At 43.3% G+C, this 15676-nt stretch overlaps 2 protein-coding genes across 4 annotated transcripts in view; one reads left to right on the top strand and one right to left on the bottom strand.

Moving 5' to 3' along the window:
- LOC129489605 (cytochrome P450 3A7-like) overlaps positions 1 to 15676 on the top strand; it is a 63796-nt gene that overhangs the window by 15005 nt on the left and 33115 nt on the right. Inside the window, exons 1-3 of one of the 3 annotated variants that reach the window (XM_055292477.2) lie at positions 6152 to 6166; positions 13305 to 13330; positions 13437 to 13530. In XM_055292477.2, the coding sequence (XP_055148452.1) occupies positions 6152 to 6166; positions 13305 to 13330; positions 13437 to 13530 (135 nt within the window). Of the gene's footprint in view, positions 1 to 6151; positions 6167 to 8373; positions 8723 to 13304; positions 13331 to 13436; positions 13531 to 15676 lie in introns of those variants that run through there. The other 2 variants (XM_055292476.2, XM_063646251.1) reach the window with 2 other exon arrangements.
- ZSCAN25 (zinc finger and SCAN domain containing 25) overlaps positions 5515 to 15676 on the bottom strand; it is a 119499-nt gene continuing 109337 nt past the window's right edge. The window contains exon 7 of the mRNA XM_055292438.2: positions 5515 to 7044. Within this exon, the coding sequence (XP_055148413.1) occupies positions 6938 to 7044 (107 nt within the window). The 3' untranslated portion in view covers positions 5515 to 6937. The remainder of the gene's footprint in view (positions 7045 to 15676) is intronic.

Below are 15676 nucleotides of genomic sequence, written 5' to 3'. Positions count from 1 at the left end.
TGTAAGTTGGATTCCTAGGTATTTTATTCTCTTTGAAGCAATTGTGAATGGGAGTTCACTCATGATTTGGCTCTCTGCTTGTCTGCTATTGGTGTATAAGAATGCTTGTGATTTTTGCACATCGATTATGTATCCTGAGACTTTGCTGCAGTTGCCTATCAGCTTAAGGAGATTTTGGGCTGAGATGATGGGGTTTTCTAGATATACAATCATGTCATCTGCAAACAGGGACAATTTGACTTCCTCTTTTCCTAATTGAATACCCTTTATTTCCTTCTCCTGCCTTATTGCCCTGGCCAGAACTTCCAACACTATGTTGAATAGGAGTGGTGAGAGAGGGCATCCTTGTCTTGTGCCAGTTTTCAAAGGAAATGCTTCCAGTTTTTGCCCATTCAGTATGATATTGGCTATGGGTTTGTCATAGATAGCTCTTATTATTTTGAGATACATCCCATCAGTACCTAATTTATTGAGAGTTTTTAGCATGAAGGGCTGTTGAATTTTGTCAAAGGCCTTTTCTGCATCTATTGAGATAATCGCATGGTTTTTGTCATTGGTTCTGTTTAAATGCTGGATTACATTTATTGATTTGCATATGTTGAACCAGCCATGCATCCCAGGGATGAAGCCCACTTGATCATGGTGGATAAGCTTTTTGATGTGCTGTTGGATTCAGTTTGCCAGTATTTTATTGAGGATTTTTGCATCGATGTTCATCAGGGATATTGGTCTAAAATTCTCTTTTTTTGTTGTGTCTCTGCCAGACTTTGGTATCAGGATGATGCTGGCCTCATAAAATGTGTTAGGGAGGATTCCCTCTTTTTCTATTGATTGGAACAGTTTCAGAAGGAATGGTACCAGCTCTTCTTTGTACCTCTGGCAGAATTCGGCTGAGAATCCTTCTGGTCCTGGACTTTTTTTGGTTGGTAAGCTATTAATTATTGCCTCAATTTCAGGGCCTGTTATTGGTCTATTCAGAGATTCAACTACTTCCTGGTTTAGTCTTGTGAGGGTGTATGTGTCAAGGAATTTATCCATTTCTTCTAGATTTTCTAGTTTATTTGCGTAGAGGTGTTTATAGTATTCTCTTACGGTAGTTTGTATTTCTGTGGGATCGGTGGTGATATCCCCTTTATCATTTTTTTATTGCGTCTATTTGATTCTTCTCTCTTTTCTTCTTTATTATTCTTGCTAGCGGTCTATCAATTTTGTTGATTTTTTTCAAAAAACCAGCTCCTGGATGGATTGATTTTTTGAAGGGATTTTTGTGTCTCTAAAAGTGGGCAAACGATATGAAGAGACACTTCTCAAAAGAAGACATTTATGCAGCCAAAAGACACATGAAAAAATGTTCATCATCACCAGCCATCAGAGAAATGCAAATCAAAACCACAATGAGATACCATCTCACACCAGTTAGAATGGCCATCACTAAAAAGTCAGGAAACAACAGGTTCTGGAGAGGATGTGGAGAAATAGGAACACTTTTACACTGTTGGTGGGACTGTAAACTAGTTCAATCATTGTGGAAGTCAGTGTGGCGATTCCTCAGGGAACTAGAACTAAATATACTATTTGATCCAGCCATCCCATTACTGGGTATATACCCAAAGGATTGTAACTCATGCAGCTATAAAGACACATGCACACATATGTTTATTGTGGCACTATTCACAATAGCAAAGACTTGGAACCAACCCAAATGTCCAACAATGACAGACTGGATTAAGAACATGTGGCACATATACACCATGGAATACTATGCAGCCATAAAAAAGGATGAGTTCATGTCCTTTGCAGGGACATGGATGAAGCTGGAAACCATCATTCTCAGCAAACTATCACAAGGACAAAAAACCAAACACCACATGTTCTCACTCATAGGTGGGAATTGAATAATGAGAACACATGGACACAGGAAGGGGAACATCAGACACTGGGGCCTGTTGTGGGGTGAGGGGAGGCTGGAGGGATAGCATTAGGAGATACACCTAATGTTAAATGACGAGTTGATTGGTGCAGCACACCAACACGGCACACGTATACATATGTAACTAACGTTCACATTGTGCACATGTACCCTAAAACTTAAAGTATAATAAAACAAAACAAAGCAAAACTGTGAGAAAGCACCAGTGGGACGCTCTCCAGCACTTGCCTGCTGAGGTCATGGAAGAGGTTTGTTGGGGAGATGATGCCCTGGTTTACTCCTGAAGGATGGTTAAGAATGCAGCAGATGGAAGCTGGGTTGGATCCACTCTATGCTAAAGAACAGCTTGTGTGGACACAAGGAGACACGGACATGTTATTTTTGTAGAGCCTGGGGAGTGGCCAATAACACCATTTGCTTAAAACATCATGTACATTTGGAGAAGTGGACTGAGACAGGCTGAAGAAGCCGACAGTGGCCAGATGAGAAAGAGTCTTGTGTTACTTCCTAGAGATACTTAGATTTTATCCTGTGGGTGATAGGAGCAGTTGGAGGGACTGAAGCCAAGGAAACATGCTTCAAGATTCCATGTTTTTTGAGATGCTATCTGGTGGCTGAGTAGGGAATTCCCTGGGTAAGTCCTGCCCAGGCTCAGGCAAAAGAAGTTAGGAGGTTACTGAAATAAGGAGTATGAGAAACGGTGTAGGTTTTGCTGATGTTTTGTAACACATCTCATGACAATCTTCATTTCCTTCACCAATTTCCTATTTCATTAATTCCCTTCCACGTGCTCTTCTGAAAATTGCCTCACATTCTCTGATTTCTCTTTTACATGTTGGTTTCATCACCTTTTACTTTTTGCTTTCCCGGGAACACAAATGATTCTGATTGCGACATGTCAGAATTATTTGCAACATTCCCCTTTCTGCTGAAACCATGAGCTCACTGAATACACAGTTTAGTAAAGTGTAGGATTCACATGTTATTTTCATGGTCATAACCAGCTCTGTAGCATTTTATAACTACACTGGCAGTGTGCTGGGAGGTGTAGAGAGAAATATTTATCTCATGTGTGGCTGAGACAACCTGCCAAGTTGTTTTAGGAGCCTCCTTGGAATCCCAGCAAGAATGCCACCGGCACAATTTGAAATCACAATGTCCTGCTCCATGCCCTGGCTTCATGGCTTAGTCACTTCTGAAGTCTCTTTCTAACTGTCTGTTTCCACGTCTATAAATTATGAGTTAAATCATCCTAACACTACTCATCTTACAAAGTTTTCTTGCTGATATTAAGAGAGTTGGGAAAGAACTGTAAAAATTGTGAAGTGCCATGGAGATGTTAGTGGTTACTTTATCAAGAAATAGACACTCTAGAATGGAGTAGAAAGCCAACAGTTATGATTAAGTCCTCCTCCTCTTCTTCTTTTTTTTTTTTTTTTAATTTACAAAGAAAGGTTTAATTGACTCACAGTTCCGTATGGTTGGGGAGGCCTCAGGAAACTTCCAATCATGGCAGTTGGCAAAGTGGAAGAAGGCACCTTCTTCATAAGGCGGCAGGAGAGAGAGAGCTCCTCTTCTTTTTTGTCATAAAATCTACAGAAGTGCATATACTTCAGGGCAAGGGCAGGCAGGGAGAAGAAAGGACATTGCTTCACCCCAGCCCTCACTGACAAGTTTGCTAGGGGACTTCACTTTGTCCCAGCGTATGGGGCAGAGCTCTGGCCACTACCCATTCAGAAGGCCTGAGCTGCATTGCTAGTTCCCCACTAACTCTGTGTGACCTTGGGCAAGGCTGGGCATGTGTCAAAAGATTATGACCCTGGGCTCTCAAGCTAGAGAATCTACATATGAATCCTGGCTCTGCTAGAGCAATTAGTGATGTAACCTTGGATGGGTCAGTTAACCTTCCTGTGGCTTAGTTTGCTCATCTGTAAAATAGGGATCATAACAATATCAATACCATGGGGTTGTTAGACAGATTGAATCAGTTAATGCAGGGCAAATACTTAGCATGACATGTATTCACTATCATTTCCTTGAGTAAGAGCTGAGTGTGAGTGGGTGTGAGAATGTGTGAAACCCTTTCACTGCAATCTCAGTTAAGAAATCCAGAATGTAAAGTTCAGGGCCTAAATGGGTGGTTATCTTCTCCCAGTTGCATCCTATCCCATCTTTGCTCTTCTCCTGCCCAAGGGAGCTGTTGGTCTTAGATTGGGCTGGAAGACCTGGTGGACCCTAAGTGATCTATAAGAGAAGAAGAATAGAGGACAGGAAATGTCTTCAAAACTCCTAGAGGGACACAGGCTGAGAGGCAGGCAGTCCTGCAGGGGTCTTCTGATTGGGACAAGGAGGACCTTGGTCTTCATAGGCCAATTCTGGTCAATTTCACCCATGGACAGATGAGGAAACAGGCCCAGGAATATCCAAGGTCTCACACTTCCCATCCGTCAACTCTTGTTGATTGTGTTGTATTCACGTCTTTCAAAGAGAGATAGAGTTTAGGGAAAGAAAGAAGGATCAACTGTGTCTGATACCACTGGGAGCTTAAGTAAAGGGTTCTTTTACTTCATAGCATTTATCCCAATTTGTAATTCAGTATTATTTGTGTGGCTGTTTAGTATCTCTTTGTCCTATTAGAGAGCTAGCTTCATCAGGGCAAGGATTCTGATTCTTTAATATTTAGTGCTTACCACATGCCCTGAACACAGCAGGCATACAGGCTAACCAACATACAATGGCATCGAAGTGAGGCACCTACCTCCTCCAGTGCCTAGAGTATATGTCCATGGACCTGTCACTCTCCTCAACACAACCCCCAAGCATGAGGCCCAATAGCATCAGCTAATCCCCTCCTCCAGCCACCAAAACTTAAATGTCAGGTGTGATGGCTCCCATCTGAAATCACAGAACTTTAGGAGACAGCAGCAGGAGGATCAGTTGAGGCCAGGAATTTGAGACCAGCCTGGGCAACATAGCTAGACCCCATCTGTACTAAAAATTAGCTGGGCATGGTCATATGACTGTAGTACCAGCTACTAAGGAGGCTGAGGTAGGAGGATCACTTGAACCCAGGAGATGGAAGCTACAGCGAGTTATAACCACAGCACTGAACTCCAGCCTGAGCAACAGAGTGAGACCCTGCCTCAAAACAATTTTAAAAATAAATAAATAAAAACAAAACTTAGATACCACCTGGTCACCCCAACCTGCAAATTCAAGTTTTCCCCCTACTGAGAAGAATGGGGACTTGAGAGCTGAGTTACAGAGAGATAATCTTCCTTTTTTTTTTTTTTTTTGGTTTACATCCTCAAGATCTGTGAAATTTGAATCTAATATACAAATCATTCCAGAGCAATGTTGCTTCCCCATACCACCAGCAATTCACTTGGCCACAGGAAGTCAGGACAAGCTTCCCAGAAGAGAGGTACCACTTGGGCTACCAATATAAAAGGATGAAAATATCAGAGTGAAGGTGTTCCTTGCATCAGTGAGTCCCTGGACAGCCTGTCCACTCATGCTGATATCTGAGCCTAATGCTTCTCTGAATGTTGAGATTTAACTTTGACCCAATGAAACTAGACCAAGAAAGAAGAAACGTCTTTCATTGCTGATAAGGACATGATTTTTCTCATAGTTTTATGATTACTTTTCCTTAGCTGTACTATAATTATCTGCTTATTTGTCTCTTCTCCATGTGCTTAGGGTACAAAGTTGACCAAGACCAAGAATAATGTCTGGGAGCACAGTACTGACAGCATAGCTTTAAAAACATGATGAATGCTTTAATACAGGAAATGAGTAGGGGAGAGGCATATGGTGCTTGGATGTTCTTCTAATACATAGTATCTTCCTTGACAGTCGGTGCAGCTCTCAGTAGGCAAGTCCCTACATGTTAGAAGATGTTATCTTCTGTGGAATTAAGTGGCAGAACATGCCTTCGATTATTTTCCTTTGCAGAACAACACCAATTGCGTTAGTTAGGACAGAGTGCTGGCTGCATTTGAATTCCAAGCAACGATTAGTCTATCACTGTTGGTATAGATTCCAACCAGTCACACCACCTCCTGAAGTTTGTAGGGCAGGTAAATCGTCATCTTAGAATAAAAATCATCTTAGCCAAGTATGTGTTTTAGAGGAAAGAAGAAAATATATTCATTGCTATAAGAGTTTTGTTTCTAAAAAAAAAAAAAAATAAGAAAGGCGCTGGGTTTAGGTGAGCTAATGAAGTTGTTGATGGTTATCAGATGACACTGGAATCTTTACTTGTCTGAATGTGTTCTGTGCACCTCTCAGTGTGGGAACATAGAGATGGAGATCCTCCAGCAATGCCACTGATATGGTCAGAAACTGCATCTTTCTTTCTTCCTGCTGAGATGAGATGGAGTCCTTTGTTCTAGAAGACCCACGGGGTGCTGCTGGGAGTAACCCTTGAAACAGGAACACGAATCTCAACCAATTTCTGGTTGCAGCCTTGAGTCTCACTATTTCCCATAGTGATGCTTAGCAGGGAATGGCAGGTGCACCAGAGCAGCAGAGGACCTTCTATCTCTGTTAGCTTTTTATAATGTTTTATTGTGATCAGTAGCAGTTGGGAAGCTACTTGCAGTCACTGAGCCTCAGTTTCTACATCTGTAAACTGGGGATAGTAGCATGGCCCTATTTAATGTGCTCAGCAAAGCCACTAAAAGGAGACAGAAATGTATCAGAATTCCCTGGACTTTTATCCTACTTCTCCTGGGGATTGTCACCCACCTTCCCATGTCTGTCCTTTGTTGGTTTGACACTTGCTGTCACTTCTTTTCTTAGGTACCTCTCTGTAGGGCTCCATTACTCCAGGGATTCCAGAGTTACAGCACATGCATAGCTCCATCCAAGCACGTTTATGTGTCTCCTGCTGCAATAGGCTGTCCCCAAGGAAGCTGTGGCTCCCAGCACACGCCTGGCACAACACTGCCCATGACATTCACCCACTTGGCCTTGAATCTGACATGGAATCTGGCATGATGTTCACCCACTCAGGCCAGGTGCCGAGCAGCCCTGGAGGCTTAGGGGCCAGAGGGATGGGAAAAGGTGCATTTCTGGGGTGAGTATCAGTTTCTGCAGGAGGGCTGAACCTGAGAAAGAATAAAGAGAGAAGGAAGTGAACAAGCATGGCTTAAACATCATCTATTTCTACTGAGTTTTAAGATCTCTGAGATTTTGTTTGCCATGTAATCCTTTCCTCAGGCCAAGCAGACACAGAACTTGGGTCTGAGTGATGATAATGAGCTGATATAATTTTCACACCCTCATCACTGAGATCTCTCCCATCAGGAATGGGTCAGGGGGCTCACAGGTGGCAGCAACTGCTATCACAGGCCTCATCTCTACCAGCTCCTGGCACCTGCTCTCCTCCCATTAGAAAATCCTCCACTTGTCAAAAAGGAAGCCATTTGCTTTGAATTCCAATTCCACCCTCAAGAGGCTGGGATCATCTTATTGGAGTCCTTGATGCTGTGTGACCTGCAGTGACTGCTGCCCCACCGTTGCTGGCTGAGGTGGTTTGGGTCCACCTGGCCATCTGGGCAGTTGTTCTCTTCTCTCCTTTCTCTCGTTTCCAGACATGCAGTATTTCCAGAAAGAAGGAGCCACTCTTTGGCAAAGAACCTGTCTAACTTGCTATGTATGGCAGGACTTTTGAAAGCTACAAAGGAAGCAGCACAAATTGATACTATTCCACTAAGCCATCAGCTGCATTTCCTCCATGCCCTGTCTCTTTTTTAGGGGTCCTCTTGCCAACAGAATCGCAGAGGACCAGCCTGAAAGTGCAGAGACAGCAGCTGAGGCACTGCCAAGAGCTCTGGCTGTATTAATGACCTAAGAAGATGGAGTGGTCACCAGAAAGTCAGAGGAAGTGACACACAGGGGCCCAGCAATCTCAGCCAAGTCAACTCCGCCAGTCTTTCTGGTCACCCACTGTGTGTACAGCACCCTGATAGGGACCAGAGCCAAGACAGGGAATAAGATCAGACTATGCCCTTGAGGACCTCACCTCTGCTCAGGGAAACAGGCGTGGAAACACACAATGGTGGTAAAGAGGAAAGAGGACAATAGGACTGCATGAAGGGGACGGAAAGTGCCCATGGGAGGAAATGGTTAAATGTGTCTGAGGAGGTTGGTGAGGAAAGACTCTAAGAGAAGGCTCTGTCTGGCTGGGTTTGGAAGGATGTGTAGGAGTCTTCTAGGGGGCACCGGCACACTCCAGGCATAGGTAAAGATCTGTAGGCCTGGCTTGTTGGGATGAGTTTCAAGTATTCTGGAATGAGGACAGCCATAGAGACAAGGGCAGGAGAGAGGCGATTTAATAGGTTTTATGCCAATGGCTCCACTTGAGTTTCTGATAAGAACCCAGAACCCTTGGACTCCCCAGTAACATCGATTGTGTTGTTTATGATTCCACATAGAATATGAACTCAAAGGAGGTCAGTGAGTGGTGTGTGTGTGTGATTCTTTGCCAACTGCCAAGGTGGAGAAGCCTCTTCCAACTGCAGGCGGAGCACAGGGGGCCCTGCTACTGGCTGCAGCTCCAGCCCTGCCTCCTTCTCCACCACATAAACAATCCAACAGCCTCATTGAATCACTGCTGTGCAGAGCAGGAACGCTCCACGCACACAGCCCAGCAAACAGCAGCACACAACTGAAAGGAAGACTCAGAGGACAGAGATAAGGAAGGAAAGTAGTGATGGATCTCATCCCAAACTTGGCCGTGGAAACCTGGCTTCTCCTGGCTGTCAGCCTGATACTCCTCTACCTGTGAGTAACTGTCCAGGCTCCTCTTCTCTGTTTCCTTGGACTTGGGGTGCTAATCAGGCCTCTCTTTCTCTTATCTGTTTTGAAGATCAAAAAGGATGTTCAGGCCAGGCGTGGTAGCTCACACCTGTCATCCCAGCACTTTGGGAGGCCGAGGCAGGTGGACTGCCTGAGGTCAGGAGTTCAAGACCAGCCTGGCTAACATGGTGAAACCCTGTCTCTACTAAAATTACAAAAATTAGCTGGCATGGTGGTGCATACCTGTAGTCCCAGCTACTTGGGAGGCTGAGGCAGGAGAATTGCTTGATCCGGGGAGGAGGAGGTTGCAGTGAACTGAGATCATGCCACTGCACTCCAGCCTGGGTAGCAGAGTGAGATTCCGTCTCAAAAAAAAAAAAAAAAAAAGATTTTCTTTTTTTTATATGCCAATGTTCATAACAGTTTTATTCATAATAGCCACAATCTATAAACAACTCAAATGTCTTGGCTGGTGAATGAATAAAGAAATTATGGTATATCTATACTACTACTAGTAAGCAATAAAAAGGAACAAACCATTGATACATACGACAACACTGATAAATCTCAAAAACATCATGCTAAGTAAAAGAAATCAGACTCAAAAGGCCACATTCTATAGGATTCTATTCATATAAAATGCTAAGAAAAGCAAAAATGATAAGGTCAGAAAACAGTGACTCAGGGAAACAGTGGGAATTGACTACAAAGGGATACAAGGATACTTGTAAAGGTGATAATGTTTTATATCTTTATTGTCAAAATGCATCAAACTGTACACTAAAATATGATGAGCCATATTATATTGCACTATATTTTATTTAATTAACCTGACTTATAAAAAATAAAAGACAGAGGAACACTAGATCCCTCTTAGAGATTCACCAAACATATTCATTATCTTAAAAACTCTAAGACCTGAAGAAAACAATTTTTATTTCACTTTATTTTTATTTTTTTTTTTTTCAAGGAGAAGTAGCTTAAGTGTTGGACGCTACAAACATATAGAGGTTATGATGGATGTTTTGCAAATCTGTAAAGGAATAAATAAGCATCTCCCCCATCCATCTTTAGTGGAAGGAACAGTTTAGGGACAGCATTGATTGAGGATAATCTAATAGACAATGGTTTGGACCCAGCTTACTAAACCAGAATTTGGATTTTACATTTTTCCCTTTAAGTTGCAGGAGAAGAGGATGAATCTTCTCGTCGGTGAGATCCTGGCATCCTAGAGCAGGTGGAGAGAAGAGTCTCTCCCTACATTTTACTTTTAACTCAGTTTCACAGTTACTAAGAGTAAGGAATCATGGTCACATGGAAACAGAAAATACAAACCTCATTTTAATTCTTTCACAGAAAAGTTAGCAATTCAGTAAGTTGTGGTAACATAGTTTCCATCTACTGGCATTTCAACATGAATTGATATGGCTTAAATTCATCCTTTTTAAAGTCAGATTTTTTTGGAGATAGACTAATTCCAGCATGTTCCTTCTGGATGATTAAAGAGGGCTATTAGTTCAGTATTTGTGGCAATAAACATGTATAAAATAACCTCACCTTTCCAGAATAATGTCAGGAATATGAGTCTAATGCACAAATATATATATCTCTAGCACAAGATTGCAGATGTCTTTTTTTTTTTTTTTTTTTTTTTTTTGAGATGGAGTCTTGCTCTGTCTCCCAGGCGGGAGTGCAATGGCGCGATCTCGGCTCACTGCAAGCTCCGCCTCCCGGGTTCATGCCATTCTCCTGCCTCAGCCTCCCGAGTAGCTGGGACTACAGGCGCCTGCCAACACGTCCGGCTAATTTTTTGTATTTTTAGTAGAGATGGGGTTTCACTGTGTTAGCCAGGATGGTCTCGATCTCCTGACCTCGTGATCCGCCCACCTCGGCCTCCCAAAGTGCTGGGATTACAGGCTTGAGCCACCGCGCCCGGCCTGCAGATGTCTTTTTAAAAATACTTTCCCAAGAGTTTATTTTAATACCCCCATTTCAAATACACCTGCTTGGCAGGTTATCCTAAACTCTCACAGCTAGGAAGTAAGCAAGACTGTGAGCCAGTGACGATAGCAAAAGCATCCAGGTAGGATCCGTATGAAGTGAGAAAATATTCCTCACCCCTCAGTGTAGAACTCCAAATAGATATTCATGGGTCCTGGCCCCCTAGTGGAAGTCACTTGAAGGACAAACATGTTGGCATCTCATCTGCTTGAAGCCTGGACACAGGGGCACCATCAGTGTCACTCTGTGTATGGCTGGCCATGTTGGGGGCTGTCGCTACAGATTCTGGCAGTCAGGCAGACAATACCTTAGCCTTAGACGATGCCGGTACAGGCCAGGATTCAGAAGCTATAGTGTAGACCATGCCCTTCTTAGGCCTATACAATTACATGCAATAGATGACTGATTCTTCTGTTAGCCTCTTCATTGTAACTGAAAGCAGCATTACTCTACCAAACAGAGGAGAGCTGGAAAGAAACTAAACAGTTTGCCCAGCCTAGCCTCTGCCTTGACATGGAACCATGTGAGTCTAGACGCTCACCTAGATGTTTCCGTGGGGGCCAATGCTGCTGACACATTAATTCAGTAGTTTGTCCTGGCCTGAGAGATCATGTAACTTGTAGAAAGTTTAGAAGCAGAGATTAGTGTCATCGATTTGCCATGGCTGTGACAACAAAGGAAGGAACAGGGGTGGGAAAACCCAAGGCCACCCTGGTTTTGGTAGATGGTGCACACACTTCCACTAACTGTTCTGGGGCAAGGATCCAAATGCACTATTGGGCCTGGCTATGCTGTCTCTGCTGGGTTCTCCAAACACGAGCCTCCATGCCATTTCTCAGTTGTATTTTACCACATATTATAAGAGTCACTGGATTTGTGTAGAATGTTTGGAACCTATACTGCCTTAAGGGCAACTCTTTAAAGAAGAGAAAACAAGGTCTTAATTGCACTGTCTGGAACATTTTGTGGTTACCTATGTGGAATACTGCATCTTTTGCTATCAACAGGAAGGTACGTGGACATTAGAAGGTGCCTGTCTTTCAGCTGAAAGCACATACGAGGCATATGGATCCATTTATATACACCATGCTTTTCAGCTGCATTTTGCTAACTTGCCTCTCTGGGAACAACCTTGTGGGACTAGCAGATTCATGGTTGAACTGATGGCTAGTGACCTCTTCCATCAGCCTTTCTTCTTCCTCCAGTCTTCCACCCCTCAATAACATCAGACTGGGAAGGTCTTCACACATCCAGAACCCACAATTGGGGGAGTCCATACATGACCCATCAAATAAGAGTTGCAACCAGGCCTGCCATAGGGAGCACCAGCATAAATGGGTTTTCCTACAGAGATATTTGACGTGCAGAGGCAATAAACTGACTGCTTGGTGATTGATCACCTTGAAAAAAATGAGCATGTCTGGCTGTACTAGTCTTTTCTCCTATTGCTATAAAGAAATATCTGAGGCTGGATAATTTATAAAGAAAGGAGATTTAATTGTGTCATGGTTCTGCAGGCTGTACAGGAAGCATAGCGACTTCTGCCCCTAGGGAGGCCTCAGGAAATTTACAATCATGGCAGAAGGTGAAGGAGAAGCAGGCAGATCTTACATGGCTGGAGCTGAAGCAAGAGAGGGTGGGGAGGAGGAGCTACAGACTTATAAACCACCAGATCTGATAAAAACTCATTGTCACGAGGACAGCACCCAAGTGGGAATGGTGTTAAATCATGCTAAACTGCCCCTATATCCAATCACCTCCCACCAGGCCCAACCTCCAGCATTGGAGATTACATTTCAACATGAGAGTTGGATAGGGGCACAGATTCAGACCATATCACTGGCACTGCGCTTATCAGGTGAATATCACTAGTTGGAAGGCTAGATTCCACAAGAGGAGGAATGTCCTGGTTCTTTAGTTGTGATTCTTCTGCAGTGTCACTCAGGGAAATATGAGTCAATCATCCTCCCCAATAGCTCAATCCAACCAGATCATCTGACCACAGAGACTAGGGTGTAGCTGAAAGGTGCCCACATTTCCATAAGGCCAATAGAAGCCGTGAACACAGCTGTCAATCTGTAGAAATAAGGACTCTGTGACTCCTCCAAGACCTCTCTGTGAATGAAGGTTTAAGAAAGGCCAGATCCTAAAACAGGGTCAGAGCTTAGAGGGAAGGGAAAGCATAAAAGCCTCTGAGCAAATTCTAAAGACATGGTCACCACAGGCTCTCAGTGACCCCCTGTGATTGAGTGGATGCAGTGATGCAAAATCTCATCATTACTGCAGAAGACACAAAAAAATTCTCACTCCTTCTACTAGAATGAGAATCCCAAAATCAAGGAAGAGTTCACTTTCTAAAAAGACATAAAGGAATGAAGTACCCTGGAGGAATTCCTGCCTGAACCTCTCAGGAACACTCACATTTGAGAATATTTATCAAGTATTAATTCCAGGATTGGGACCATGAAGACTCCAGCTGCTTTGAGCTTATCATTGTGATTTTTTCGTGTCCCATGGTGGAGGCGGGAAAGGACCTGATGAACAAATATAATCATTGCCCTTGGAGTTACTGTTATTACTTCTTGCCTTAATGTTACCTCCTTCTCTTAAGCATTCCAGTTCCTCAGTTAGTGACTCACCAGCCCCTATATCTATAAAGTCACAATCCCTGAGACCTGATTTCTGTTTCACTTTGTAGATATGGAACCCATTCACATGGACTTTTTAAGAAACTTGGAATTCCAGGGCCCACACCTCTGCCTTTTGTGGGAAATGTTTGGTCCTTCCGTAAGGTGAGTGTTTTTGAGCTTTCTCTTTTGCTTCTTATGATTGCAAAGAGCAGCTTAGTTCCATCAGTAAAAATGCTTCTCATCAGGAGGAAGGTCTGAGGTTTTATACTTTCAGAAACAGTGTGTAGGCATCACCCAGAGCATGGCAAGGTTTACACAGGTGCTCTCTTGCTAACTCTCAGGAACCTCTGGCTTGCTGCAGTTGAACAGCCCAAATCTCAGGTAGATCAGCAATCTGATGTTCACAACTTGGTGTGTAGACCTTGTGAGCACCATAAAGAGCATTTCCTTTCTGCTCCAGCAGGTTCCCAGGAAGGTACAGTCATACTTAGTTAGTATTAAAAGTAGGAACAGGTGTCCTTGATCGTGGTTTATCTGTGGACATGAGAGTAAAACTCTTCTCTCTGTAGCAAGAGCTCATGAGGAGCCTTTTTTCTCTTCCTTCTGCACAGCTTTGAAACTCAGTTTTATTAGGGAGCACAAGTATTTACCATTGGGTCATTTGCACCTGCTTGAAGCCTCTCCAAAAGATGCTAAATTCCCTGAGGGTATTTCCATGACTCTACCAGAGCTCTTACTCCCCATGACATCTTTCGCCACGTTGAGACACAGAACAAAGGGGTTCTGCTTTACTTCTTTTCCTTTAAAGGCTGCATCTTGTGGGTGAGTCTGAGCAGGGAGTGGATGTAACTGAGATGAGACAGTGGTTGTCTATCAACCTCAGATATTTAAGCACGATATGAATTGGTGGGTTTATTTTTTATGCAAAGGCAGAATCACATGCAAAATCACTAGAAAAGGGATGATTTGACAAAATTATTAAATATTTAATTTCACTGAATAGAATGTCATATGTGCTACATGGACTGTGAGATTTGGCCAAACCTTTGTGCCTAACCTGGTCTGATGCTCTGTTCAGGGCCTGGTCCCTGGATGGGAAATTATGAGCTCATTTCCACGTGACCAGCAGCAGCAGTCAGCTCTCTGGCTTAGATAATCTTTCCTGCATACCTGAGGCTTGTTTCTCAGATTCTAGTTCTCCCAAGTGAGGGCTTTGTTGTCTAATTACTGCCCAGGAATTCCAAATTCTTCCCTCTGCAAAAGCAGTAATTTCCCCACTTTCATGCATGTCGTGTGAAGAGACCACCAAACAGACTCTGTGTGAGCAATAAAGGTTTTTAGTCACTTGGGTGCAGGCCGACTGAGTCCAAAAAGTGAGTCAGCAAGGGGAAATAGGGGTGGGACAGTTTGATAGGACTGGGGTAAGCAGTGGAAAGTTACAGTTAAATAGGTTATCTACTGTCAGCAGAGGAGGGGGTCACAAGGTGCATTGTGGGGAGATCATAAGATTCAATGTCCAGAATATCACAAGGTCAATTGGATCGATCAGTTGGCAGGGCAGGAACAAGTCATAATGGAATGTCGTAAGGTTGGTCAATCAGTTAAGACAGGAGCTGGCTGTTTCACTTCTTTTGTAGTTTTTGGTTGCCTCAGGCCACCTTACATGCAGGCTTGGGCTCAGAGGCCTGACATTCCTGTCTTCTTACATTAATAAGAAAAGTAAAACAAAATAGTGGTGAAGTGTTGGGGCAGCAAAAATTTTTGGGGGTGGTATGGAGAGATAATGGGCTATGTTTCTCAGGGCTCTTTGCGCAGGATTAGGGGCTGTGTGGACATCTTAAGGAAAATTTTATAATGAGTTACAAGGAATAGGAATTTAGGCTGTGGAGAGATCTTGGGGCAGAGGATGGTACTGTGGGCTTGTTAAAAGTAGCATTTGTTGTATAGAATAATTGGTGATGGTCTGAATGCGTTCTTGTATGAATTGAGAAACCAAATGGAAGACACAAGGCCTGAATAAGAGAAGGAGAAAAACAGGTATCAGGGAACTAAGAATAGGGAGGAGCCAAGACACCCAGTTAGAAAGTGTCCAGGTGGGTCCAGTGTAATTATTTGCCTGGCTGGCAAGTTTTTCGGCTTTAAGCTTTTTTTATATTGTCATATAACAGATCGGATTGGTTTAGAGAAAAACAACATTCTTCATTTAAAAATATACAGAGTCCTTTTTCAGCAGTGAGTAGGTCAAAGCCTCGGCAATTTTGGAGGATGACTACAGCTAAGGAGTCAACCTGGGCCTGAAGGACTGATA

The sequence above is a fragment of the Symphalangus syndactylus genome, chromosome 9 (genome assembly GCF_028878055.3).
Source record: "Symphalangus syndactylus isolate Jambi chromosome 9, NHGRI_mSymSyn1-v2.1_pri, whole genome shotgun sequence".
Lineage (NCBI taxonomy): Eukaryota > Metazoa > Chordata > Mammalia > Primates > Hylobatidae > Symphalangus > Symphalangus syndactylus.
The sequence above is the reverse complement of the archived record's forward strand: the minus strand, read 5'-3'. Positions and strand labels throughout refer to the sequence as shown.